Source organism: Meles meles, chromosome 2 (assembly GCF_922984935.1).
Source record: "Meles meles chromosome 2, mMelMel3.1 paternal haplotype, whole genome shotgun sequence".
In the NCBI taxonomy this organism is placed as follows: Eukaryota; Metazoa; Chordata; class Mammalia; order Carnivora; family Mustelidae; genus Meles; species Meles meles.
This window is the reverse complement of record NC_060067.1, coordinates 114,360,761-114,387,041: the sequence shown is the minus strand read 5'-3', so window position 1 is coordinate 114,387,041 and position 26,281 is coordinate 114,360,761. Positions and strand designations below refer to the sequence as shown.

Here is a 26,281-nt window from a genome sequence, read left to right as displayed (position 1 = left end):
ATTCCCTAGGGAATTCTACCAAACTTTCAAAGAAGAAATAACACCTATTCTCCTGAAGCGGTTTCAAAAAATTAAAGCAGAAGGAAAACTTCCAGACTCTTTTTACGAAGCCAGCATTGCCCTGATCCCTAAACCAGGCAAAGACCCTACCAAAAAGGAGAATTTCAGACCAATATCACTAATGAATATGGATGCTAAGATTCTCAACAAGATCCTAGCAAACAGGATCCAGCAGCACATTAAAAAGATTATCCACCATGACCAGGTGGGATTCATCCCTGGGTTACAAGGATGGATCAACATTCGCAAATCAATCAATGTGATAGAACAAATCAATAAGAGAAGAGAGAAGAACCACTTGGTCCTCTCAATTGATGCAGAAAAAACATTTGACAAAATCCAGCATCCGTTCCTGATTAAAATGCTTCAAAGTATAGGGATGGAGGGAACATTCCTGAACTTCATACAATCTATCTGTGAAAGACCCACAGCAAATATCATCCTCAATGGGAAAAAGCTTGCAGTCTTCCCGTTGAGATCAGGAACACGACAAGGATGCCCACTCTCACCACTCTTGTTCAACATAGTTTTAGAAGTCCTAGCAATGGCAATCAGACAACAAAGAGAAATAAAAGGTATCCAAATTGGCAATGAAGAAGTCAAACTCTCTTTCTTCACTGATGACATGATTCTTTATATGGAAAACCCAAAGGACTTCACCCCAAACTACTAGAACTCATACAGCAATTCAGTAACGTGGCAGGATACAAAGTCAATGTACAGAAATCAGTGGCTTTCTTATACACTAACAATGAAAATACAGAAAGGGAAATTAGAGAATTGATTCCATTTACTATAGTACCAAGAACCATAAGATACCTGGGAATAAACCTAACCAAAGAGGTAAAGGATCTGTACTCGAGGAACTACAGAACACTCATGAAAGAAATTGAAGAAGACACAAAAAGATGGAAGACCATTCCATGCTCTTGGATCGGAAGAATAAACATTGTTAAAATGTCTATACTGCCTAGACCAATATATACTTTTAATGCCATTCCGATCAAAATTGCACTGGTATTTTTCAAAGAGCTGGAGCAAATAATCCTAAAATTTGTATAGAATCAGAAGAGACCCCGAATTGCTAAGGAAATGTTGAAAAACAAAAACAAAACTGGTGGCATCACGTTACCTGATTTCAAGATTTACCACAAAGCTGTGATCACCAAGTGGTATTGGCATAAAAACAGACACATAGAGGAACTTTCCAGAACGCTCGGTGAGACGCGGAGGAGTGGCGGCTACCGAGCTGCGCCCAGCAACGTGCTCCTTCCCGCTCCCCCACATCGGCCTCGGCCCTCTCACCGGCTGTAGAAAATGGTGAAAGAAACCACTTACTATGATGTTTTGGGGGTCAAACCCAATGCCACCCAAGAAGAACTGAAAAAGGCCTACAGGAAACTGGCCTTGAAGTACCACCCTGATAAGAATCCAAATGAAGGAGAGAAGTTTAAACAGATTTCTCAAACTTATGAAGTACTCTCTGATGCGAAGAAAAGGGAATTATATGACAAAGGATGTGAACAGGCAATTAAAGAAGGTGGAGCTGGTGGTGGTTTTGGCTCCCCCATGGACATCTTTGATATGTTTTTTGGAGGAGGAGGAAGAATGCAGAGAGAAAGGAGAGGTAAAAATGTTGTGCATCAGCTCTCAGTAACCTTACAAGATTTATACAATGGTGCAACAAGAAAACTAGCACTGCCAAAGAATGTGATTTGCGATAAATGTGAAGGCCAAGGTGGTAAGAAAGGAGCAGTTGAGTGTTGTCCCAATTGCCGAGGTACTGGAATGCAAATAAGAATTCATCAGAGAGGACCTGGCATGGTTCAGCAAATTCAGTCTGTGTGCATGGAGTGCCAGGGCCATGGGGAATGGATCAGTCCTAAAGATAGATGTAAAAGCTGCAATGGAAGGAAGATAGTTCGAGAGAAGAAGATTCTAGAAGTTCATATTGACAAAGGCATGAAAGATGGCCAGAAGATAACATTCCATGGTGAAGGAGACCAAGAACCAGGACTGGAAACAGGAGATATTATCATTGTTTTAGATCAGAAGGACCATGCTGTTTTTACTCGGCGAGGAGAAGACCTTTTCATGTGTATGGACATACAGCTGGTTGAAGCACTGTGCGGTTTTCAAAAGCCAATATCTACTCTTCACAATCGAACCATTGTCATCACCTCTCATCCAGGTCAAATTGTCAAGCATGGAGATATTAAGTGTGTGCTAAATGAAGGCATGCCAATTTATCGTAGACCATATGAGAAGGGTCGCCTCATCATCGAATTTAAGGTAAACTTTCCTGAGAATGGCTTTCTGTCTCCTGATAAACACTCTTTGCTGGAAAAACTCCTACCTGAGAGGAAGGAAGTAGAAGAGACTGATGAAATGGACCAGGTAGAACTGGTGGACTTTGATCCAAATCAGGAGAGACGGCGCCATTACAATGGGGAAGCATATGAGGATGATGAACATCATTCCAGGGGTGGTGTTCAGTGTCAGACCTCTTAATGGGGCCAGTGAATAACACTGCTGGCATTTTATGTGCAGTAGTGAATGAGTGAAGGACTATAATCATAGCTCATTACTTGCTATTGTTTTTGTTTTAATATTCAACTATAGTAGTGTTTTATTTTTTTTTTTTATTTTATTTTTTTTTTTTTTTAGATTTTATTTATTTATTTGACAGAGAGAGACCACAAGTAGACAGAGAGGCAGGCAGAGAGAGAGAGAGAGGGAAGCAGGCTCCCTGACAAGCAAAGAGCCCGATGTGGGACTTGATCCCAGGACCCTGAGATCATGACCTGAGCCGAAGGCAGCGGCTTAAGCCACTGAGCCACCCAGGCGCCCTATAGTAGTGTTTTAAAAGTTAAATGAAGAATAAACTCAAATATAAAAGCTCAAAAAAAAAAAAAAAAAAACCAGACACATAGACCAGTGGAACAGAGTACAGAGCCCAGATATGGACCCTCTCTATGTCATGTATGACCAACTGTATGGTCAAATAATCTTCGACAAAACAGGAAAAAATATACAGTGGAAAAAAGACAGTCTCTTCAATAAATGGTGCTGGGAAAACTGGACAGCGATATGTAGAAGAATGAAACTCGACCATTCTCTTACACCGTACACAAAGATAAAATCGAAATGGATAAAAGACCTCAACGTGAGACAGGAATCCATCAGAATCCTAGAGGAGAACATAGGCAGTAACCTCTTCGATATCAGCCACAGCAACTTCTTTCAAGATATGTCTCCAAAGGCAAAGGAAACAAAAGCGAAAATGAACTTTTGGGACTTCATCAAGATCAAAAGCTTCTGCACAGCAAAGGAAACAGTCAACAAAACAAAAAGGCAATGAACGGAATGGGAGAAGATATTCACAAATGATGCTACAGACAAAAGGTTGATATCCAGGATCTATAAAGAACTCCTCAAACTCAACACACACAAAACAGATAAACATATCACCTCATATAAATACAAATAGCCAATGTTAGTAAAACTTACTTAGAATATACTTTTTTTTCTTTTAAAGATTTTATTTATTTGACAGACAGAAATCACAAGTAGGCAGAGAGGCAGGCACAGAGAGAGGGGAGGCAGGCTCCCTGCCGAGCAGAGATCCCGATGCGAGGCTCAATCCTAGGACCCTGGGATCTTGACCTGAGCCGAAGGCAGAGGCTTTAACCCACTGAGCCACCCAGGCGCCCCCTTAGAATATACTTTTAATGTCTACCTCTTATTGCATCTTATGGGTAAGCATATGATGATAGTCTAATCATTCTCTGATAATGTTTAAATGTTTAAATTTTTTCATACTCTGTTACTACAGATAATACTGCACTACACATTCATGTTGTCAAAGCTTTGTATATATCTGTATTGTCTATTGCTGTGTTAACAAATTACTCCAAACTTAACGGCTTTACACAACAATAAATACTTCTTAACCCTCATATTTTCTATGGGTCAAGATATTAGAGGCACAGCTGGATGGTTTTGGCTGGAGGTCCCTCATAGGTTGCAGTCAAGTGTCAGCCGGAGCTGTAGTCATCTCAAGTCTTCTATTATTATTATTATCTGCAGTATTAACTGTAGTTGCTATGCTGTACCATTAGATCTCCAGAACTTATTCATTTTACGACTTGAAGTCCGTACTCTTTGACAAACATCTCCCTGTTTCGCTTATATCCTCCTGTTTCCTCTGGTAACCACACTTTTAGTCTGTTTTTCTGAGTTTGGCTCTCTTAAATTCTACATGTAAGTGTGTTCATATGGTATTTGTCTTTCTCTGTTTGACTTCACTTAGCATACTGTCCTCAAGGTCCATCCATTTTATCACAAATGTCAAAAAGTCCATCTTTCTCATGGTTAAATAATACTCCATTGTCTATAAACATACATTTTCTTTACTCATTCATCCGTAGATGGACAATGAAGTTGCTTCTATCTTGCTATTGTGAACAATGCTGCAATAAACATGGAAGGGCTGGTATCTCTTTGTGATCCTTTGGATATGTACGTAGTTGTGGGATTGCTGGATCATATGGTAGCTCTATTTTTAACGTTTTGAGGAAACTCTATACTGTCTTCTGTAAAGGCTGTACCCTATGGTGAATTACATTCTCATCAACAGTGCACAAACATTATCTTTTTTTTCCCCATTTATTTTCTTAAAGTTTTCTTTTTAATTTATTTAAGTAATCTCTATACCCAGCATGGGGCTTGAACTCACAACTCTGAGATCAAGAGTTGCAAAGCATTACCTTTTCTCTGCATCCTCACCAACACTTAATCCTTGTCTTTTGATGATAGTCATTTTAATAGGTGTGAGGTGATATCCCTTTATGGTTTTGATTTTCATTTCCCTAATGATTGGTAATGTTGAATACCTTTTTATGCACCTGTTGGCTATTTGTCTTCTTTAGAAAAAATGTCTATTCAGATCCTCTGCCCATTTTTAAATTAGAGTGTTTGATTTTTGCTATTGAGTATTGCTACTGAGTTTTATAAGTTCTTGATATATTTTTGAAAATTAACCCCTTATCAGATATATGCCTGGCAAATATTTTCTCATACTTGGTAGGTTATTTTGCTGACCATTTACTTTGTGTAGAAGCTTTTTAGTTTAATACAATCCCACTTGTTTCTTTTCTTTCTTGTTGCCTTTGCTTTGGGTGTCAATCCAAAAAATCATCATCAAGACTGATGTCAAAGAGCTAACCTCCTATGTTTTCTTCTAGGTTCATGGTTTCAGCTCTTATGTTCAAGTCTTTAACCCATTTTGAATTGGTTATTGTGTGTGGTGTCAGATAAGGTTTTTGTCAGATTACTTTTTGTTTTTGGGTTTTTGTTTTTGTTTTTTTTGCATGTGGCTGTCCAGATTTCTCAACACCATTTATTGAAGAGTCAGCTGAAATCTTGTCAGAGGCTGAAGGCCTGATTTCAATGGCTTGCTCTCATGGCTGGCAAGTTTTGGTGTTGAAATTTGGCTGTAGACATCAGTTCCTCCTCATGTGGCCCTCTCTGTGGGCAGCTTGAGTGTTCTTACAACACGCCAGCTGCCATGTTGTAAGAGCAACAGAGAGAAAAAGCCAGACCGAAGCTGTTTGTCTCATGGTTTACCCTTAGAATTCACATAGGTGTTCTTCTGGCACATCGTGTCTGTTAGAAGTGAGTCCTCACTAAATCTGGTTCACATCTGAGGCAAGGTTAAAAGTGAAAAGTTCCTATGGACACATTTTAAAAACTACCAGAACGAACCTTAAAATAAATTCTTAAAAGACAGGACTTGAAGGATCAAGGGATATGGAACATGTTCAGCTTTCTACATATTCCTGAATTTCCCTTTAGGCAATTTGCACTAATTTTACTCTGATAGCTGTATGTGTGATCTTTATTTTCCTGAGCCCTACAAAACGCTGAGCATTTTCCTTGAAGCAGGACCTCTGTTTGTCCAAAGGTTGCCTTCATCAGAACTAGAAAAATGTGCCCCTTCTCTGAGCCGGCGCAGACCCCTACCAGTGTATATGGCTGGGCAAGAGGAGTACAGCTGGTTTTCAGCTCACCCTGGTCTCCAGGGCTGGGGCCCTGTGCAAGCCACAACCTGCACGATCACTCTCCCAGGCCCTATTAGGAGGGCTGGTTGTGTTGCTTGTTGTGTTTTGTTTCTTGAACTAAACTACAGCTTTATCTTTTTCTACTCACTAAGGCAGATTTGGTTTTTCTTTTCATTCTAATCATGAAAGAATGGCCCTAATTTTTCAGTTTAAATTTATTATGTATAACTGAGAATTAAAAACTTTACTACCTTCATGTTTCTACACACATTTTATTAAATTGGACTGGGCTTCTCATCCCTGCTTATCCCGCCTGTCTCTAGCCACCCTCCTAAACAAGGAGAGGCCTGTGTCACTTTATGATGACAAAACTGTCTGTGGAAGTGATTTCTCAGTTTGTTGGGAGGCAAGTGAGATTGTAAAATGGCAGCCAGGAAAGTTAAGCACGCACTTGTAAGCCTCAGTCGCCCTTCACCGTATTGACAGTTTCTGCCCCTCCCCCGCCCTTCTCATTTCCTCTGAGGGGAGATGGGATGAGCCACAAAACTGGTTGTGAATCCTACACCTGCTACAATTTGCTACTTGTATTCTGGCACTTACCTTTCGTAAAATATACACGGAAATTTATGTCAGTTTACACAAAGATACACACCTTAATCACATGTTTTTATTAAAAATATTCAAACTATGTTTTTTATGCTGCCTAAACCAGGCCGTAATTATCATCCATTGTGAGGTAACTTCCTCTGTTCTTGTACAACATCAAGCATCAGTGTCTCAGTTTTTTGCTGTTATTTTCAACTATTGCTCATTCATGTCTTGTTAAGATTAAAAATTTTGTTCGCTAACTGGTAAAAGATTTTATAGAGTTTTGAAAACTTAATTAATATAAATATAAATGATATTGTCAAACAGTTTGATTCTTTTAAACAATCTGACCCACAGTTGTTGTTTCTGTATTGAACTGACCATACAGTTTAATCATAAACAGTAGAATGGTTTATGTGGTTAGCATAGTTGAAGCTGGAAATATGGTTTCTGTTTTTTACCTCCAATATTTGGGCACAATATTATTATATTCAGTTCTTCATTAAATCTAGGTTGGTGGTAGGTGTTAAGAAACAAGAAGAACTCAGATATACTGCCCTGGGAATCATGGAAAGCATAACTGAAATATTACTTAAAATGTAAGTGCTTTTCCATCAGAAAATTTAAAATTGAGGGTTCACTTTTCCAGGTGTCAAATAAACATTGAAGTTTTAAAAAAGGTAGCAGAGTCACGAACATATCAAAATATATTCTTTATAGCAAACAAATACAAATGAATTCCACCATTGCGAAACATCCCAGCTTATTCATAAAATGATTTCCTCAAATGGTTATGTTCACCTCAGATATATGAATTAAGTTATTTTCATGAAGGTGAATAAGTTCTCATATGACTAAAACAGAAAGCCTACTAATAGTTAGAATCCATTCTGAAGTAGTCCCATTTGATCATTAGATCAAGCGAATCTATTTTAATTTTAGTGGCAATCTCAATCCTCATGATCATCTTGATTATATTGCAAGAAATATTTTTGCCTCTAAGATGTCCTTAGTTGTAAACCTGGCCTTTACATCAGTAGAGAGAAGGGCGTGAGCAAAAGCTTTAAGTGGGCCAAGAGTTCTGCTTAAATCAATTTCTGGAAAAGTGCTTTCTCATTTATCACCTCTGAAAGGACATTTAACAAAGGCCCTCTGATGTAACTTTTGTCAGAGTACCAGGTAAACTGCTGCTAAACAGTAGCTGAGTCTAGAGGCTGAGACCTGGGGAGGGAGGGCAGTCTTCAAACTTTAATCTATATGAGGAAATGAATTTATTTTGTTAAGGAGTGAGCTGTTTTTTCTTAAATAAAAATCTGTCACTTAGAGCTTAACAGTTTCATGTCCAGGGTGAGAACTCCAGTGTGAAGTATGATCCAAGGGATTAAGATATTTAAAGGTTAAAAAAAATAGATGGGTGGATCGCTGGAAATATCCTTTCCAATGCAAGAGTAGGAAAGGTTTTATGTGTGCTGTGAACCTGGAATATTTGGATCTTGTTGGGGAAAGTTGACTTTGCTGGCAGAGTTTCCTGGGGTTTTTTCCTTGTTGTTTTTATGTTGTATTGGTTTGTAGACTGACACTGGGCATCAAAGGAAAGTAGAGATTTTACGTATGTGGAGAGTAAATCATTTCTAGGAGTCATTTTCACAGGTTTAGATATATTCCAGTAAGAGATCAAAGTCCAAGGGCAAAACAAGAACCTTTAAGGGGAGATGATACTTTATTAAATGAGCTCAATATTTAGAGTGAAATTATGTTGAGGGCAAAATGTATCTGAATGAGTTCCTCCATTCTCAAGACCACCGTTCTGGTCGTGACCTTCTGTGGATAGACCAAATTAGACGGAGGCAATAAATTGGAATACGAAAGGAAAGATCATGCCTCCACCAAACCTGGCCACACAACCAATGTTTATGGGAACTTTTTCTTTTTTAATACCGCTTGGAATTTGGAAGGAAAGAGAAAATCTTCTGTTTTATCGCTTATGCTGAATATAGTCAGGAGAAAAGAGAGTACCTCTGGGGATTTTAGTATTTCTGTTTAAATTAAAACATGAATAGAGCAAGAAAAAGCTGAATGTATATCTCTGTGTGTGTGAACCGTCTCCTCAACCCTTCAGAAGTGGCTGTGTTTCCGAATGAGGGAAGCCCCGGACGGGATGCTCTGTAGAGGGAAATCTATAATTACAGACAAAGTTTCAGGGTGAATCACATTGATTTTTTGTCTCTCCCGGTGATCTCTGGGAGTTTGAAAGGAATGTCTTATTTAAGCCGAAGAGTAAGTCTGTCATGTTCTCTACTTCAAACCCCTTGATTTCTGCAGATTAGAAACTGCTTGTGGGGCTGGAAATGGCAACACTAATAATTTTGCTAAGCCGTAGCCTGCCTATCTTCTGAACATGGCTGTCTGTAGGTCCATGTAGGACCATACAGGTGATGCCCAGCACAACCTGAAGGAGCACTATTTCCATGACTCAAGGTGAATAACACTCGTTGGAATTGTGCTACAAGGTGGCTTTGCGGACACAGCCTTTGGGTATGACAAAAAAAAATGGCACTGCATTCTGTGGAGTTCATGACATGCCAATGGCAAGTGTGTTGATGCAGAAATGGGAAAAGGGCTCTTTCCCGCTGCACTCTGTCTCACTTGGACTGAGCCACTGAAGTAGCAATGCTTGCATACTGTCCCTTCTGCAAACAGCTTCAACTTCTGCACACAACCTCTCTGTGTGCAAGGTCCATTCAAGGGCAGTGGGATTAAGACAGCAGGAGGGTAGACTGCTGACCTCTTTTCATAGTTCTAACTCCATATGCCCATGAAAAACTTTCATGCAACTCTTAAGGACCCTAACACATCAATTTATTAGGCAAGACTGTCATGTTCAATTTCTTATTTGAGACCAAGCTTGGACCCTTGCTATATCTGAGTAAGTGAAAAAATGAGTGAGTGACTGGGTTTTGGTATCTATCTCTTCATATATATCTCAATTTAGTTATTAAACTTAGTTTGTGATGGAAACATAATAACACTACATGTAGTGTTAGTTGCTATAGTGGAATTTGAACCTGAGATCTCTCATTAATGTCTGTTGGAAAGATAAGTTCATTATTCCTATGTTTTCTATTTATTTAGACCTTCTCTATATGATTAAATGGAAAAATCTTTGTTATGGAATCTTCACAGGTTTCTTTCTTTCTTTTTTTTTTTTAGATTTTATTTATTTATTGACAGAGAGAGAGATCACAAGTAGGTAGAGAGACAGGCAGAGAGAGAGGGGAAGCAGGCTCACTGCTGAGCAGAGAGCCCGATTCGGGACTCGATCCCAGAACCCTGAGATCATGACCTGAGCTGAAGGCAGAGGCTTAACCCACTGAGCCACCCAGGTGCTCCGCTTCACAAGTTTCTAACACACACATGCCATTAAATGGACAGTAGGAGACAACCAAGCATATTCTCTAGAAGAATTCTAATAATATCAGTATTCTGCTGGTTTGTTTCAAGTGATGGATTCCTAACGGTCTTTAGGGCATCTTTCGCATAAGTAATTCACTTCTAATTTTAACACAAAACTTTGGTTACCTTTAAGCCACAGGGAGAATTGTGGGGGTTTTGTTTCTTTTCTTTTTTTTTTTTTTTAAAGTAATCTCTACACCCAAGGTGGGACTCAAACTTACAACCCTGAGATCAAGAGTTGCAAGCTCCACTGATGAGCCAGCCAAGTTCCCCTGTGGTTTTTTTATTCGAGGGTGAATCTGAGAGTTTAAAATACCCTGCTTCCAGGGGCTGTAACTCCCTGATGGGCTGAATCAGAACTTGTAGCCAGAATGCAGCGACCGACAGGCACTCACAGGTTCAGTGTGAGGTCTTGCATCTAGGATGCCTATGGATGCAGGTTCTGGAGGATATGAATGTATTTTACTCTCTCATGGGGTCTCTCTTTTGAGCTTAGTGTTTCTAACCAGTCAACCATTTCTTTGATGTTTCCCAGTTTACTGTGGGATACATTGACTGAATTGATTGAAAGCTTTTGAAAAGTACTATTACGGGTAAGTCTAAACTCCTTAACCTGTTAACAAGGCCCTTAATTACGTGGCCCCAGCCCACCATTGCCACAGTTTCCGAAACTCTCAGGCTGTGGTAGACCACGCCCCGGCCGACATTAAACTTCATGTCGTTGCTCACTTACATCAAACAAGCATTTCTGTGACATCATGTCTACCACTCCTTCCATCTAGAACTATCTGCCTTCTCTTCTCCGTGTAAGATCATCTCATTCAGCCTTAATAACTGGCAATCTCTAGAGCTGTTTACAGGTGATCCCTTCAGGCACTTGGGCTGCTCTTCCTCCATCCCAGTTTGGGATGAGGTCATGAGACTTACTTACTTTTTCCATTATGTATGAGCAGACGTGCTATGGACCAGGCAGAATTTCCCTGACAGAGAGAGATGGGCCTTCCCATGTTTCCTCTGCTGCTTCTTGTATTAGGAAGGCATGTACTGAGATGCAGTCTCTCACCTGATCACCGGTTCTCTGCTAACCGGAACTAGATGTCAACTGCAAGAAAGATGGAAACTTTTGTGTCGGGGCGCCTGGGTGGCTCAGTCAGGTAAGCGTCTGCCTTTGGCTCAGGTCACAAACTCAGGGTCCTGGGATCGAGTCCCACACTGGCTCGCTGCTCAGTGGGGAGTCTGTTTCTCCTTCTCCCTCTGCCCCTCACCCTCACTGATGCTTTCTCTCTCGCTCACCTGCTCTGCTCTGTCTCTCAAATAAATAATTTTTTTAAAGGAAACTTTAGTGTTTGTGTTGAATCAATAGAAATCGGGGGGAGGGGGGGTGTTACTATGGCTTAATCTCGCCTACCCTGACTGACAAACTAACATTTGAACTGGGTTCAGTAATTGTATCTAGAGTCCGTTCCACATGTGTCCTGCAAAGGCGCATTGACTATCGCTCTGCAGTGCTTCCCTAATGCTTTGTTGTAACTTGGTTGTTACACTTGCCACAGCACAGGTGGTTTTGCTTACGTGGCTCTCATACTTTGAACACCCCAAGGGAAAGATCATATCTTCATCTCCATTACTATCTTCTCCGGCCTTCTACCTCTTCCCATTTTCTGGCATATTTCTTGGCATATGGTTGATATTTAATGAGTATTTTTAAATGAGAAAAAGGATAGTAGGAAACCCAGTTGCTTCTTCTGATTAAGAGAGGATTTTTGGGGGGGTGCTTGGGTGGCTCAGTCGTTAAACGTCTGCCTTTGGCTCAGGTCATGATCCCATGGTCCTGGGTTCTAGTCCCATATCAGGCTTCCTGCCTAGAGAGAAGCCTGATTCTCCCTCTCCCACTCCCCCTGCTTGTGTTCCCTCTCTTGCTGTGTCTCTCTCTGTCAAATAAATAAAATCTTTTTTAAAAAGAGGAGGGTTTTGTGCTTTTTAAAAAATAGCTCCTTATTTAGAGAAAATAAGCTTATCAAGTTATCGGGCCATGCATTTTTTTCATTCATTTAAAATAAACAATATATTAAGTTTAAATCTCCATTTTGTCTAAAAATATTCCAAAAGATTAAAAAATCATTTTATTAATAATTATTAAAGATTGGCACCAAAATCTGCATCGGCATAATCAGGTTATTTCTTATTTTACTCATGTTAAGTTAATCCTCAATATTATGGTCACATATGAATATTTCATTCATTCAGCACATATTTATTGACTGTCTAAACACTGAGGAGCACAGAGATACAGAAAACACAATCCCTAACACCAGGGATCTTACAGCTTAACTGAGCAAAAGTATAAACAGGTAAATAAAACACAGTGTCGTACAGGCCATGATTGAGTTACACGCAAGGCATTATTTATAAGCACAAAAGCATTAGTTCAGCCCAAAGAGTATAAATCAGGAGAACAACATGTCACAGTCACAATCCAGCTATTTCACTCTGGTTGTAAGATGGCTGTTTTATGTATGATGAGGGCCCGACCTCGTGCAATGGTCATAGAATAGAAAAGAGGTACAATCAGAAGGTCTTAGTGCTGGGATTGATTCGAGAGTAAGGGAAGGGAAGAGTCAGAGGTGACCCCAGATGCTAGTTTGTGTGACTGGATATATGATAGGGCCACAGACTAAGACCACAGAAATAGCAATAGAGTTAGGTGAAAGTTAACAAAATGATTTGGACGTGTTGAGTTTGAGTCATAGGGAGGATATTCAGGGGTCCACAGAGATATGGGTGGGATAACCTGGGTCTGTAACCCCACAAAAGTTTGAAGCTATGGGTCTAAGCTTAAGAGATATCTATGCTGGAGATACGGATTAGGAGTCGCCAGCATGAAAAGAGTGGTAGAGGAAATTGGAGAAATTCAAATATATAGGAAACCCATTGGAGACTATCAAGGGAGAAGAAGGGAGATATGCTTCAAAGAGGACTATTTTTAGTCATTACAATGACTGAAAATCCTATGGGCATTTAGTGTCCTACAATGAAAGGACAGTTCTACACAATACATAGCTATATTCTGCATGACTTTTGATCATCCTACTAGACGCTGATGCATCTAGAAGCTAGTTCTGGGTCCAGAAACTGATTCCATTTTAAATGAATTTTTTTTCATGGTTTCAATATGCATTGACCTTTTCCCTCCAGGAACAGAACTACCAGAAAAATAATTGGACCGTCTTAACATTTGGGACTTTACCAAGAGTTGCTTACTGTTTTAGAAAGTCATATGGTTGATGACAATATCATTCATGATATTTGAGCTACACGACTACTATCAGTTTACGTTGTAATCATCATGCTGGTAGTTAGAAACAGAGGTTCAAGAATCTGATTACTGCACAGTGAAATATGTACTGACTTATTAAAAATTACTCCCCTCTCATGTTAGAATATTTTACTGAATATTTTGAGCACACGTGTTATGAAGATGCATTACCAATTAATTTAACCTCAGGTTCCTAAATGGGGCACCAGGTGATACACATTATAAGAAGGACGCTGGGGCTGAGAGAGTTGACAAGCTATCTCCAAATTTCATAAAGGCCTACGAAGCACTATGCTTCTTTCTCAGTGGCGGCAGATAATGAGTTGCAGCAATTTGTCTTTTATTGTTTGGTGGATTTCTCTGCAGCCTCTAGAAAATGTACCTAATGTTGCAGACTCCTGAACCTTCATAGGGAGCACCTCCCACCCTCTGCAGTTTCTTGTATGATAGAGGCTTCTGTGTCACCTTTAAGGAAGGTTAGGAGTGTAGCAGAATCTGGGATTTCAAAGTTCTCAGGTCCGCTGACCAAGATGTTTCCACCCCAAGTCTCAGGGCTTTCCCTATCAGGGTGCTAAATCAAGCTGATTTGTCCAATTTGAGGATGCAAGCTTTTGGACTTTTCTCTCTAAGTCTAAAGCCTGATCCTCAGCCTTTTCTGCGCTCCCCCCCGCCCCTCCACTGCAGGAGCTGAACCTTTTCACATGCTGCCATGGCCAGTCTCTAACTCATACTTTTATTTATTTACTTACTTATTTACTTAAATATTTATTTATTTATTTATTTGAAAGAGAGAGAGAGAGTGGGTGGGAAGGGGTAGAGGGAGAGGGAGCAAGAGTGTTCAGACTTCGAGCGGAGTGTGGAGTCCCATGGGGCTTGATCTCAGGACCCTGAGATCCTGACCTGAGCCGAAACCAAGAGTCTGGTGCTTAACCAACTGAGCTAAACAGGCGTCTCTCTAACTCATACTTTTAAATTGGCGATCCACCATCATGGTCTTCCTTGTTTTCCTAATGCCTTGATAACAATTAGCAGCAGCCATCTAATTCTGTAGTCCTTATGATCACTACTTCCCCGGTCCTTCGCAAATACCTGAGATAACAGCACCCTTCAGCATTCCCTTCAACCAGCCTCCTGCACTGCTCACCTCTGCTGAACAGTTGCACTGCTACACTATGCTGGGGGCTTTCGTATTCCTCCTCTGATCCCCCTCCCTTATCTACTGTAGAGTTGCTTCCTAGCACTGCTTCTAGTCCCCAGTCCTAGGATTTCCTGGAAACAGACTGTGAGATGGAGGTCCAGTGTTAGCAGGTGTGCTGGGGAGTGCTGCTGGAGTAGGGCCTGTGGAGAAGTGAGGAAGCCATGGTTGGGGAGACTCATCAGTTACCACAGAGACCTCAGCTGATCCCACAGAGAATTCTGCAAGCAGGATGACTCTGTAGAGTTGTCCCAAATTGAAGCAAGGAGGCTTGGGGACTTTAAGACCCCACATTAACTAATGATTAGATGTGAGCAGTTCCTGAGGCTGAGACATGACGTTGGGGGAGGCAGCGTTGGCCAAAAAAGAAAAAAAAAAAAGAAAATTCCAGAGAGGAATGCAGGTGTATTTTCTAAGCAGAAAAATTATTAAGTCCAGAATTGGGGGTTGGGTGGGGAGGGCTAGAGGCCTTCACCTTTAAGGAGAGGAATCTTGTGGTACACCACGAGTGAGTGCTACAGTTAGGACTCACTATTTTTGAGGTACATGAGAGAAAAGGGTACAAGACGATTTCAAGGAAACAGAAAGACAAATGGATTCATGTCCCTCCTTTCCCTCTTTTCATTCCCTACTTTCTAATTCACCAGTTAGAATGGAGAAAGCATGAGCTTTGTCAGACCTGCCTTCAAATTATGGTCTGGAACTTGCTAGCTGGGTGCCTCTAGACATGACATTTAAAGTTATATTTCAATATTTCCATTGGTAAAATGAGGCTAAGAATATTTCTCATGGGATTATCATAAACATTGATTAATAGTTCATTGAATTTTTTCTAAACACTAGGTACTCTTCTCACTGATTCACGTCTGCAGACTCATTTACATGTACTAACCCTGTGAGGGAAGGATTATTACTAGACATTCTATAGAGGATGAAATGGAAATGCAAAGATGTTCAATACCTTGACCAGACTTTCCTCTCTGTTGTTTCTGTTATTTTGAGAATACTATGAGTAAATTTTAATATTAATTTTAAACATGACTTAGGAAATTTTCTAGGAAATTCAACTCCGGTAGCACTCTCATATGCCATATCCATAAAGCACAATTAACAGGAAAAAGCATATTGTTTTATAGTCGCAAATAATCACATATGGCAATCTTAATCGGTCATGTTCACACAGGAAGAAATTGTGCATTAATGATATCAAGTCTGGAGTAAGAAGACTCCTTTGGATACTATTGTCTTTTATTTTCTGAAGGTTGGAGGGGGAGTGATTTCAATAAATAAATTTGTATGTTTATTTTCTTAAGTTGTCAAACCCTAAATATTAACTTAATGTTATAGCCATAGTCAATAACACTTAAAATTGTGTCATTCGGCTTGGGAATACAAAAAGATCTGTAGTTACAATGATCAACTATGGGAGTGAATCTTGAAAGTTTTTAATATGCAAGAGCAACTTGGATTTCTAGAGTATTAATACTTCCTGTATTTGAAATCTTGCCAATAATAAGATAAAATGTTTTTCTGGATCTTTCCAGAAGTTTATAGTGATAAGATTTTAGCTATAACTGTGCTAAAATTGTGTAGGGCAATAAACTATGTATCATGTGCCAAATTACTAGTTTATTGAAATCTCCCAACAGAGATTTTTTTTTAAGCATCAGAACTTTGTTTTTAAGCAACAGAACTTTGTATCTTACATCTCTGACTTTCCTAGCCTTATTGGAGTGCTATCAATCAATTAATGCCTGCACACTGACTGGAGGTGAGCAAAATATGCTGTTGGGTATTATTTCAAGGATATCCATTAGACCTGTTGAAGACAACAAAGGCAACTCTTCCAAATGGAGATGAGAGTTATAGCCAGAAGAGGCTTTCCTAATCTGTCCACAAAGTACAGTTAATAGAAAATGAAACTGAGGTCCAGAGAGTTTATGGTGATTTGTTCAAAGTTATCTAGAAGAACCAGATCTAGAATTTAGGACTCCTGCATTCTACTTCATTTCTCTTTCTAATACCTAGTACAGGTCCCATGAATTTTGAAGTCATCAGATGAGCATTCGCTCATTCAACAGCGAGCATATACTTGGTGTACTCCCGGTGTATGTCAAGAACTCTCCTAAACATTGAGGCTAGAACAGTGAATGAATGGTAAGCATATCCTACTCTCAGGAAACTTAGAGAGGAAGCTGATATACATATGTCAATGGCTCCATTACTAAATTTCACTTTATTATAAAATTATTAGAGGAAACATTTTTTATCACCCATTTAGTTAGTTACTGCACATTCCAGGGACAGTGCAGATATTCATAGAGCCTCATTTAGTCTTAATTTTTTTTTTAAGATTTTATTTATTTATTTGACAGAGAGAGAGATCACAAATAGGCAGAGAGCCAGGCAGAGAGAGAGGGGGAAGCAGGCTCCCCGCTGAGCAGAGAGACTGATGCGGGGCTCCATCCAGGACCTGGGATCATGACCCGAGCCGAAGGCAGATAGCCTCATTTAGTCTTTCCCAAACTCTCTAAATAGTTACTTTTACCCACACTTCTTTTGTTTCAAGTTTTTATTTAAATTCTAGTTAGTTAACATATAGTGTATTATTAGTTCCAGGGGTAGAATTTAGTGATTCATCACTTACATATAACCCCAGGGCTCATCACAAGTGCCCTCCTTCATGCCCATCCCCCATTTAGCCCATCCCCCTGCCTACCTCCCCTCCAGCAACCCTTTTCGTTCTCTATATTTACGAATCTCTTATGGTTTGCTTCCCTCTCTCTCTCCTTCTTCTTTTTTTGATTTTTCCCCTTCCCCTATGTTCATCTCTTTTATTTTGTAAATTCCACAGAGGAGGGGCACCTGGGTGGTTCAGTCTAAAGACTGGAACAAGGGATGGAAACTAGGAGTGAGACTAGACTGCTCCTGAAGGAGATGCCCAGCCAGGCTTCATGCCCACCACCCCAGATAACAGGGTGTGTATGTGTGTGTGTGTGTGTGTGTGTGTGTGTGTGTGCATGGTAGGCATGTGTGTGTGTGAGCCATGGTGGCCACGCAGGTAAACACTGGCTGTGTCTGGGGATGAGCACTGTGTTTTATACCCCACTGATGATCTACTGAATGCTACCTCAAAAACTAATGATGTACTATATGCTGGCCAACTGGACGTAATATATAAAGAAATAAAAATTTGACTTAAAAATAGGGGCACCTGGGTGGCTCAGTGGGTTAAAGCCTCTGCCTTCAGCTCAGGTCATGATCCCAGGGTCCTGGGATTGAGCCCCGCATTGAGCTCTCTGCTCAGCGGGGAGCCTGCTTCCTCCTCTCTCTCTGCCTGCCTCTCTGCCTGCCTCTCTGCCTACGTGTGATCTCTCTCTGTCAAATAAATAAATAAAATCTTTTAAAAAAAAAATAAATAAATCAAGTTTCCACACAGGTACAGATTTATTTGTGGATTCTTTGACTATGTTCCACAGGTCAGTTGGTTTACATCTGGATGGGTACCAGACAATACTAGTTACTGTAACTCTGTTAATACGACCTGCTGGACCAACCCCCATGCCCTACTCTTCCACTTGTTCTTTTTTGTAGTGACTTGGGGCCTTTTTCAGATCCATACAGATTTGGAAATGGCATGCCAAGTTCCACATGTCCAATAATATTTTGTTTAGATTAGATTAGATTTAATCTATAGATCAGCTTGGGAGAAATTATCTTTATGATACTACAGCCATCCATGATCATAGTATTATCTGAAAATCTTTTTTTTTTTTTTTTGGAAACTTGATAACATGTTTTGTGAAGTTTTTTCAAGATTTATTTCCACGTACTTTATTTTCCTGATGATATTGGATTTGGCTTCTTTAAAAAATGACATTTCTATTTGTTACTGGCATGTAGAAAAATCATTGACTTTTATATATTTGCTTTGTATCAACCAGTCTCACTAATCTAAAACTTCTAATAACTGATCTGAAGATTCTTTTGCAATTTTTTAAATGTAGGTAATTGTAACATTTGAATAACCACATTTTTCTTTCTTCCCAATTCTCATCCTTTTAATCTTTTCTCTTGCTTTATTCAATGATAGCTTGAATCTCTTAGAAGTGTGTGAAAATTTTTTTAATTTTAAAATTAAAAAATTTTACCTTTCTTATAAATACCTAAAATTAAGGGTGTGATTACATGAAATCATTGAATGGTGATTTCTGATTGATTCAGAACTACCCTATTAATTTGGAGGTCCCCATCTAAAGAGAACATGGTAAATGAAATCAGACATAACTCAACAAAACCACATAAACTCATATCTTTTGCAAATTTAAAAAAGTTGACCTAATTTAAAATTTACTTCTAATGAAATTCACTTGACTAAAATTTGTCTTTAATGTATTTTTAAAAATTAATATGTTCCCTGAATTGTCTTGTCCTTCCTTACTTCTGCGACTTTTTCAATTGCTCTTTCTTCCAAGAAGACTCTTTTCCCTTGTTTCCCATTATCGCTACTTACCACCTGTTCATTTGGAATTCCCAGAGGTAGGTATCTGCTATCCATCAATTCATATGAAAAACCTCACTAGTCTCTGGATTATATGCAGTCATGGAAATCTGTTCTCTAGAGTTAGCTCACATCCTTATTGAGGAATGACTGTGTGCTGTCCTAGGCACATTTGTTTTAGAAGGAAATACCTGTTTATGTAATTCTTTAATTATTGGCTTCTTATTATTCCATTCCTTGAGTGGCAGGATTTCTGTTCTGTTCATCATTGTCTTCTCCAGAGTCTAGCATATACCTAACACTTAATAAACCTCTAATATTTATTAAATGGATAAAGTAGTGTATGCAAGAAGTTGCCTTTGAGGTTGATTATTAGACTTCTGGCTTTATGGCCTACATTAATGCCATAGATATATTCTCCACTTTTTTTTTTTTTAAGATTCATTTGCCTATTTGACAGAGAGAGAGAGAAAGCACAAGCAGAGTGGCAGAGGGAGAGGCAGGCTCTCTGAGGAGCTGGGAGTCGAATGTGGGGCTTGATCCCAGGACTCTGGGACCATAACCTGAGCCAGAGGCAGACGCTTAACCAGCTGAGCCTCCCAGGTGCCTCAGTTCTACACTGTTTTTATCCCTGCTTCTCAAAATGAAGTCTCTGGGCCAACAGTATCACCACCATCTTGGAGACTGGTAGAAATGCAGAGTCCCAAGAACGCAGAACTACTGAATTTGCATTTTAGCAAGACTCCTCCTCAGGGGATGTGTGTGTACATTCCGGTGGGCAGCCTCGTCCGTCCTGCATGATGCCTGCAGGGTTACCCGATTTAGGATCTGTTCAGAGTTTTTAAGGCCTTTTATTCTGTACCTGATGGTAAAAGGCCTGAAACTCCTGCCGCATCCAGTCCAGTCGCTCTGTTGTCTGTAGTACCTGCTGAACGTGCTGGGAGTGAGGTAAAAAGCTTTTGTTTTCCTGCTCAAAGGACAAGGATTTCCTTCAGGAGCACAGTCAATCCAGGATGCAGATGAGTTTTTAGAGAGGCCTGAAAACGTTCCCTTCCTTTTTTCACCAAGAAAATGCCGGGACTATTTAGCAGACAGTGTGTTCAACCTCATCACAGTCTGTGTGATTCCAATCTTTAGAAGTGGATTAATATTTGCATTAAGTGGTAGAATGTTGGCAACCTTTTCCGTGTGCCTGAAAAGAGTGTATATACTACATTTGTTGAGTGTGAAGTTCCACTTAGGCCTATCCGATCGTGCTTTCAAGCGGTAACATGTTCTAGGAGCAATGAGGAGGAAAGTAAAAAAAAAAAAAAAAGGTGTGGGGGGGTGTTTCTCCAGACTTAGCTGCTTTTATGAGGTCTCTCCAGCCTCACACTGCACTTCCACTTAAACTTCAGTAGCCAGGAATGAGTCACATCTTATGGGAAGCTGGAAGATATAGGATTTGTCTGGGTGGCAGTATGCCCAGTTAGGAATTGGGATTTTTGTTTCCGAGGAAGAAGGAGAAATGGGATTCTTGTAGGCAACTACTAGCACTTGTTACATGTAGTACAGAAAGTCCCTCCCCTCGTTAACATGACGTTAATGTTTCTAGTACTTGCTAGCTAAAACCTGGCTCTTCGAGAAGATGCTGCTTCTCCAACAGTCTTCTCACATACATGCTCCTTTCTCTCCCCCAGTACCACCTGCTGAGACAGTGGAGTTGTGACCTGAGTGGGTCTCATTTCCCAAAACTATTTCAAGACCTCTCATTAATTCTCCCATTTTTCCTAAGAACCCTTGTCCACTTCAGTCATGCACTATTCAGCCACACAATACTTCCTCTCTGTCACTGTCAAAGGCCAAGCTCCTAATCCCCTGGATTTCTCCCCTGGGAACTTGACTTTCTGGGTCTTCTTCTCCACTCGCATCCTGAGCAGCATACCTCTGACTTAACGTTCACAGTAAACAGTGGTTTTCACAGTGTGGTCCGGAGTTTTTGAAGTTCTCGGAGACTTAAATTTTCTGGAGGTTCCATGAAGTCAAAACTACTTTTGTAATAATTCTAAGATGTTATTTTTCCTTTTCGCTATCATTCACTCACAAGTATGCCATAGAGCTTACCAGAGGCTACATGATGTGCGATATTTCAACAGATTGAATGTAGAAGCTGATGAGACTCCAGCTGTTTCCTATTAAGCCAGACATTCACAATTCATAAAAGGTAAATGATGGTGCTTTTTTTTTTAGATTTATTTATCTATTTGAGAGAGACAGAACAAGGGGAGGGGCAGAGGGAAAGAATCTCAAGCAGACTCCATGCTGAGCTCAATCTCGTAATCCTGAGATCATGACCTGACCCCAAAACCAAGATCTGGATGCTTAACAGACTGAGTCACCAAGGCACCCCAGTGACAGTACTTTTATTTCTAATTTTTTTTGTCTTAGGAAAGTAATTTTTTCATAAGGATGTGTTCTATATGCTAACATGTTATGGTTTATTATTTTGAAGTGAATTAGTATATACTTCTTAATTTAAAATTTCTGAGTTTAAATTTCTCACCTAGTAAATATAAATGAACAAAATCTTTTTACGGACCTCAGGGTTTAAGAGTGTAAAGGTTTCCTGAGACCAAAAGGCTTTAGAAATGCTGAGGGAGAGGCACCTGTGTGGCTCAGTTGGTTAAGTGCCTGCCTTTTGCTCAGGTCGTGATCCTGGGGTCCTGGGATCAAGCCCTGCATTGGGCTCCTTGCTCAGTAGGGAGCCTGTTTCTCCCTCTGCCTGCCATTCTCCCTGCTTGTACTCTCTGTCTGTCTCTCTCTCTCTCTGACAAATAAATAAATAAAATCTTAAAAAAAAAAAAAAAGAAGAAATGCTGAGGGAGATAAAAACAAAAATCCAATACCTCAGCCTCTAGTTTCTTGCCTTTAAGAAAGGCATATTTGCCCTGTAAATATAGTGGATGAAGAAGGGACCACAGTTCATGTGTGATCTCCACATTCAACTGTCCAGCATAAGCAACTAAATATAATTTATTCATATATAAATTTATTTTATTATATATATGAAATTTATTTTATTATACATATACAATTTTTTTTTAAAGATTTCATTTATTTACTTGACAGAGAGAGATCACAAGCAGACAGAGAGGCAGGCAGAGAGAGAGAGAGGGAAGCAGGCTCGCCGCTGAGCAGAGAGCCCGATGCGGGGCTTGATCCCAGGACCCTGAGATCATGACCTGAGCCGAAGGCAGTGGCTTAACCCACTGAGCCACCCAGGTGCCCCTACATATACAAATTTTTTAAAGTGACATACAGATGACACACTCACGACATAGCAATTCAACAACTCTACATGTTATGCTATGCGTCCCACAAGTGTAGCTACCAATGTACAGCACAGGCAAAACAGTTGATGGTATTGTAATAGCCTTGTATGTGACAGACGGGAGTAACTTCCTTCTTAATATTTCCAATTAGATGTGTCACGGGCCCTTTAGACTTATCATGCCAAAGCAAAATCTTATCACTTCCTCATCAAACAAGTTCTTCCTCCATTTTTACTGTTTCACAAAAATGGTTTCATGATCCTCTCAATGTCTTAAGCTGGGAGCTCGAAAGTAATCCATCATGCCTTTCTTTCCTCTGTTTCCATATTAATAATTTACCAAGTTTTGTCATTTGGTACATGTGTCATGTAACTTGTTTTTGGTGTTCACATTTTTTCAGCTTCAAATTTTTATTTTAATTATTTTTGATACATACTCCTGTGTAAGTTTAAAGTATACAGCAGGTTGATTTGATTGATTTATATAATGTGATGTGACTGCCCTTGTAGCATTTGCAAACAACTCATGTCACATAATTGTCATGTCTTTCTTGGTGGTAGGAATAGTTAAGATCTAGTCTCTTAGCAAGTTTGATGTTTACAATATAATATTGTTGTCTATAATTACTGTACTGTTCATGAGCTCTCTAGGACTTATCTACTATTTGCAAGTTTATACCCTAAAAGAGCATCTCTCCTGTTCCCCTCCCCCATCTGAGTCCCTGGTAACCACCATTTCATTGTTTTTTATGGGTTCAGCTTTTTTCGATTCTACATACAAGTGATCTCATATGGTAGAAATCTTGCCATTTGTGACAACATTAATGGAGCTTGGGGATATTATGCTAGTAAATAAGCCAAAGAAAGACATTTCTAGTTTCTTAGTGGTTCCTGAATCTGTCCACTGATCTCCAATCCCAGTGTCACTACCTTAATTGAGACCACCAATATCTCAAACCAACGACGCTACCAGACTTCTAAGTGTCTCTTTGCTCTCTTCCAATCTGTATTACAAATCTCACTCTGATTGAATGAATGTTCTGAAGCAAGTCTGGTCATGTCACTTCCTCATGAAAAATCTTTTACTGAATTTTACTTACCTCAAAGTAAAGTATAAATTCCTTAAGATAACTATCATTTAGGGAGCATACATTACTTCCTCAAGACAACCCCATAAAGCAGATACTATTATAAACCAATATCATCCTTTTTAAAGATAAACTGGGGTATGGAGAGGTTATATAACATGTCCAATGTACTAGGGAAATAGAGCCACTGTGAGTTATGGGATAAGGGATTTATAATAATACATATATACATTATTATTATGAGATATTGGAAAGGGAAGTCATAAAGGAGAAACTGGAAGATCAGAGGAATCACGACCTACTCAATAAGAAAAGCCAAGCACATCTAGCTATCCAGGTGAGGCTGTGAGGGTGCCTGGCAGATAAGTTTGTGGGAGGTATTCTTGTTGTGAGTCTGTAGTCAAAACATCTAGGGCTGGTCCTAGGGCTGCTTTAGGTCTAGGGGAACCAAAGTTGAGGAGGCGAAGATCTGGACATGAACAAACGAGGGTGAAGACAAGCTGATTCCCTCTAGGCACCTCTGGGAGTTTCCATCGCTTTCCACCAAGGTGATTTTCAGAGAGTAATACTGGCTGCTTTACTTCTACCTACTAAATCTTGTACAATTTCCTTATCTGGCTAATGCTAATCGAACAATCTAGGGAAAGAGAATATGAAATATGATTCTCAGGTTAACCAAGTTGCTAATAGAATGATTCAGTACACCTAAAGATATCAAGACACAGCTTGTGAGTGCCCAAACCAGGATCTGAACCTCAACAACCTGCCTCACATTCTATAGTGGTCGACCTTACTATGCCTTCATGATTTGGTTTCTGATGACTTTGCTTACCTTTGCTTTCTGGGATTCCTGTGCTGCATAGCTCGACCTCAGCCATCCTGCACTCCCTTTTGTGTTCTGGCCCTGAGTTGATTTCTCTGACGTTACGCACGTGCACTAGAACATTCTGCCTTCCCTCCTTGTTTGTCTGGCTGAGTGTTATTTACCTTTTGGGTCTCAGCTAAGTTGTCACTGCCTCCAGAATGACTTCCTTATCCTCTAAAGACTGGTTTAAGTACTCTCTGTGTGATAGGATCTGATGTGGGATGCTATCTTAGAACTCAACATGCACCCTCTATCAGGGCAGAAGCCTGTTTGTCTTGCTCACTGCTGTGTAACTAACACCTAGCACAGTGGCTAATAGATCATAAATAGCCACAATGTTTAGTAATTTCTTTTAACTTCCTCTTGGGATTGTAAACTCATCGGGGACAGCGATTTTTGTCTTGCCTAATGCCTCCTCAGTATATAGCATAATGTCTATTTACGTAAGATGTGCTGAATTAAATGAGGCCAAGAATAATTGAGAAAAGCCTAACATTTAGATAATCAATTGAATATTTTCTTTACCTGGTAAATCAGGTAGACAAAGACCTTGTGAGAATTAACTTGGAAATGAATGTTCTTTAGCTTCATTCATTAGCCGCCTTAATCACTCGTCTCTGTTCATCTCCTCAGGCACAGTTACTAAGTAAATTTGTACCACGAAATTTTAGGTTATCCTTTCTGGTTTTAGTGACACCACAGTAAAATGGCAACTTCCTTAAGAGATTCGGAGGTAAAGCCAACACTAAGAGATGTGAATAAATTATCATTATTAGAGAAAGAGAAAAACACTGTGACTTCCCTTAAAAATTCTTGCTGATTATCCTGTTGGCTTTGATTACTGGGAGAGCTGTCTTTAACAGTTCTGCTTGCTCATGAATTCTGATAAAGTCCAGGGAATGAAGTAATTATGGTGCTCATTCAGAAGGAGGCTGTATTCCAGATGTAGTGCATAGCAAGGTAGAGTTACTAATGTGTTTTCTATGAAAATACACTGGTTTCAATAGGAAAACCAAAGTGAAAGAATATGCTATACATTAAAGTGGATCCTAAATCTTATAAATCCCTTTGAGAAAAAAAACATGGGGGAGGAAATTACATGAACTAGAATATGATCTAGTCAAAGATATGTAATGTATACTTAACAGCTGTACTGACATGCCACAGATGAGGGATATGAACATTTTTAAAATATAAAATCAGTAGTATCAGCCACCAAAGCTAAACATGAGAAGATAATCCTTTGAGAGATAAAGGAGAAAGTTGTAAATGATTCGCATGTCACGAAGTTTTACTGATTTTAGCAAAAATCTTATTTAATACATGCAACTGAAAGTGTTAATTAGCAAATTAATGAAGCGGTGTTCTGTTTACATTCTTTTATGATGAATAATTATTTGTTAGTACAAGATTTTCTTTCTTCATGAGCGTCAATACATTCAAGTGTTGGCTGAGCCCCGATGAAAGACGAGATGTTTATAATATGCACACAAGTGTGGAAGTTCAAATGCAGAACTTTTTGTTTAAACAAATGATTATGGTTGAAGTAGGAGTGTAAACAGGGCGATAATTCATGACACATCAGTTCGTTTTCCTGCTGCGGTCATTAGTGTTTCACCTTCATAGTAACACCCGTATGACTGCAATGAAATAGCCCATGACTAAAGGATTTGGTTAGACCTTGCTTTATAAGAAAACAAAAACAGGTAAGACATTACGGAAGGCCTGTGAATTGCTGCTTAATGAGTTCCCTATACTTACAGAGCTAAGTTGCTAGGCTTTGGGAAGTCAGCTGTCCGAACCTTCTTTCACTTCCAAATATGTTATATTTATATTGACATAT

General features: G+C 39.6%; 1 protein-coding gene across 1 annotated transcript; it reads left to right on the top strand.

Moving 5' to 3' along the window:
• The first annotated feature begins 1,331 nt into the window (after positions 1-1,331).
• On the top strand, positions 1,332-2,653 carry LOC123937055 (dnaJ homolog subfamily A member 1-like). Its single transcript, XM_045997556.1, has one exon. It carries the CDS (start codon positions 1,378-1,380, stop codon positions 2,569-2,571), a length of 1,194 nt encoding a protein of 397 aa, XP_045853512.1. The 5' UTR covers positions 1,332-1,377; the 3' UTR covers positions 2,572-2,653.
• The last annotated feature ends 23,628 nt before the right edge of the window (positions 2,654-26,281 follow it).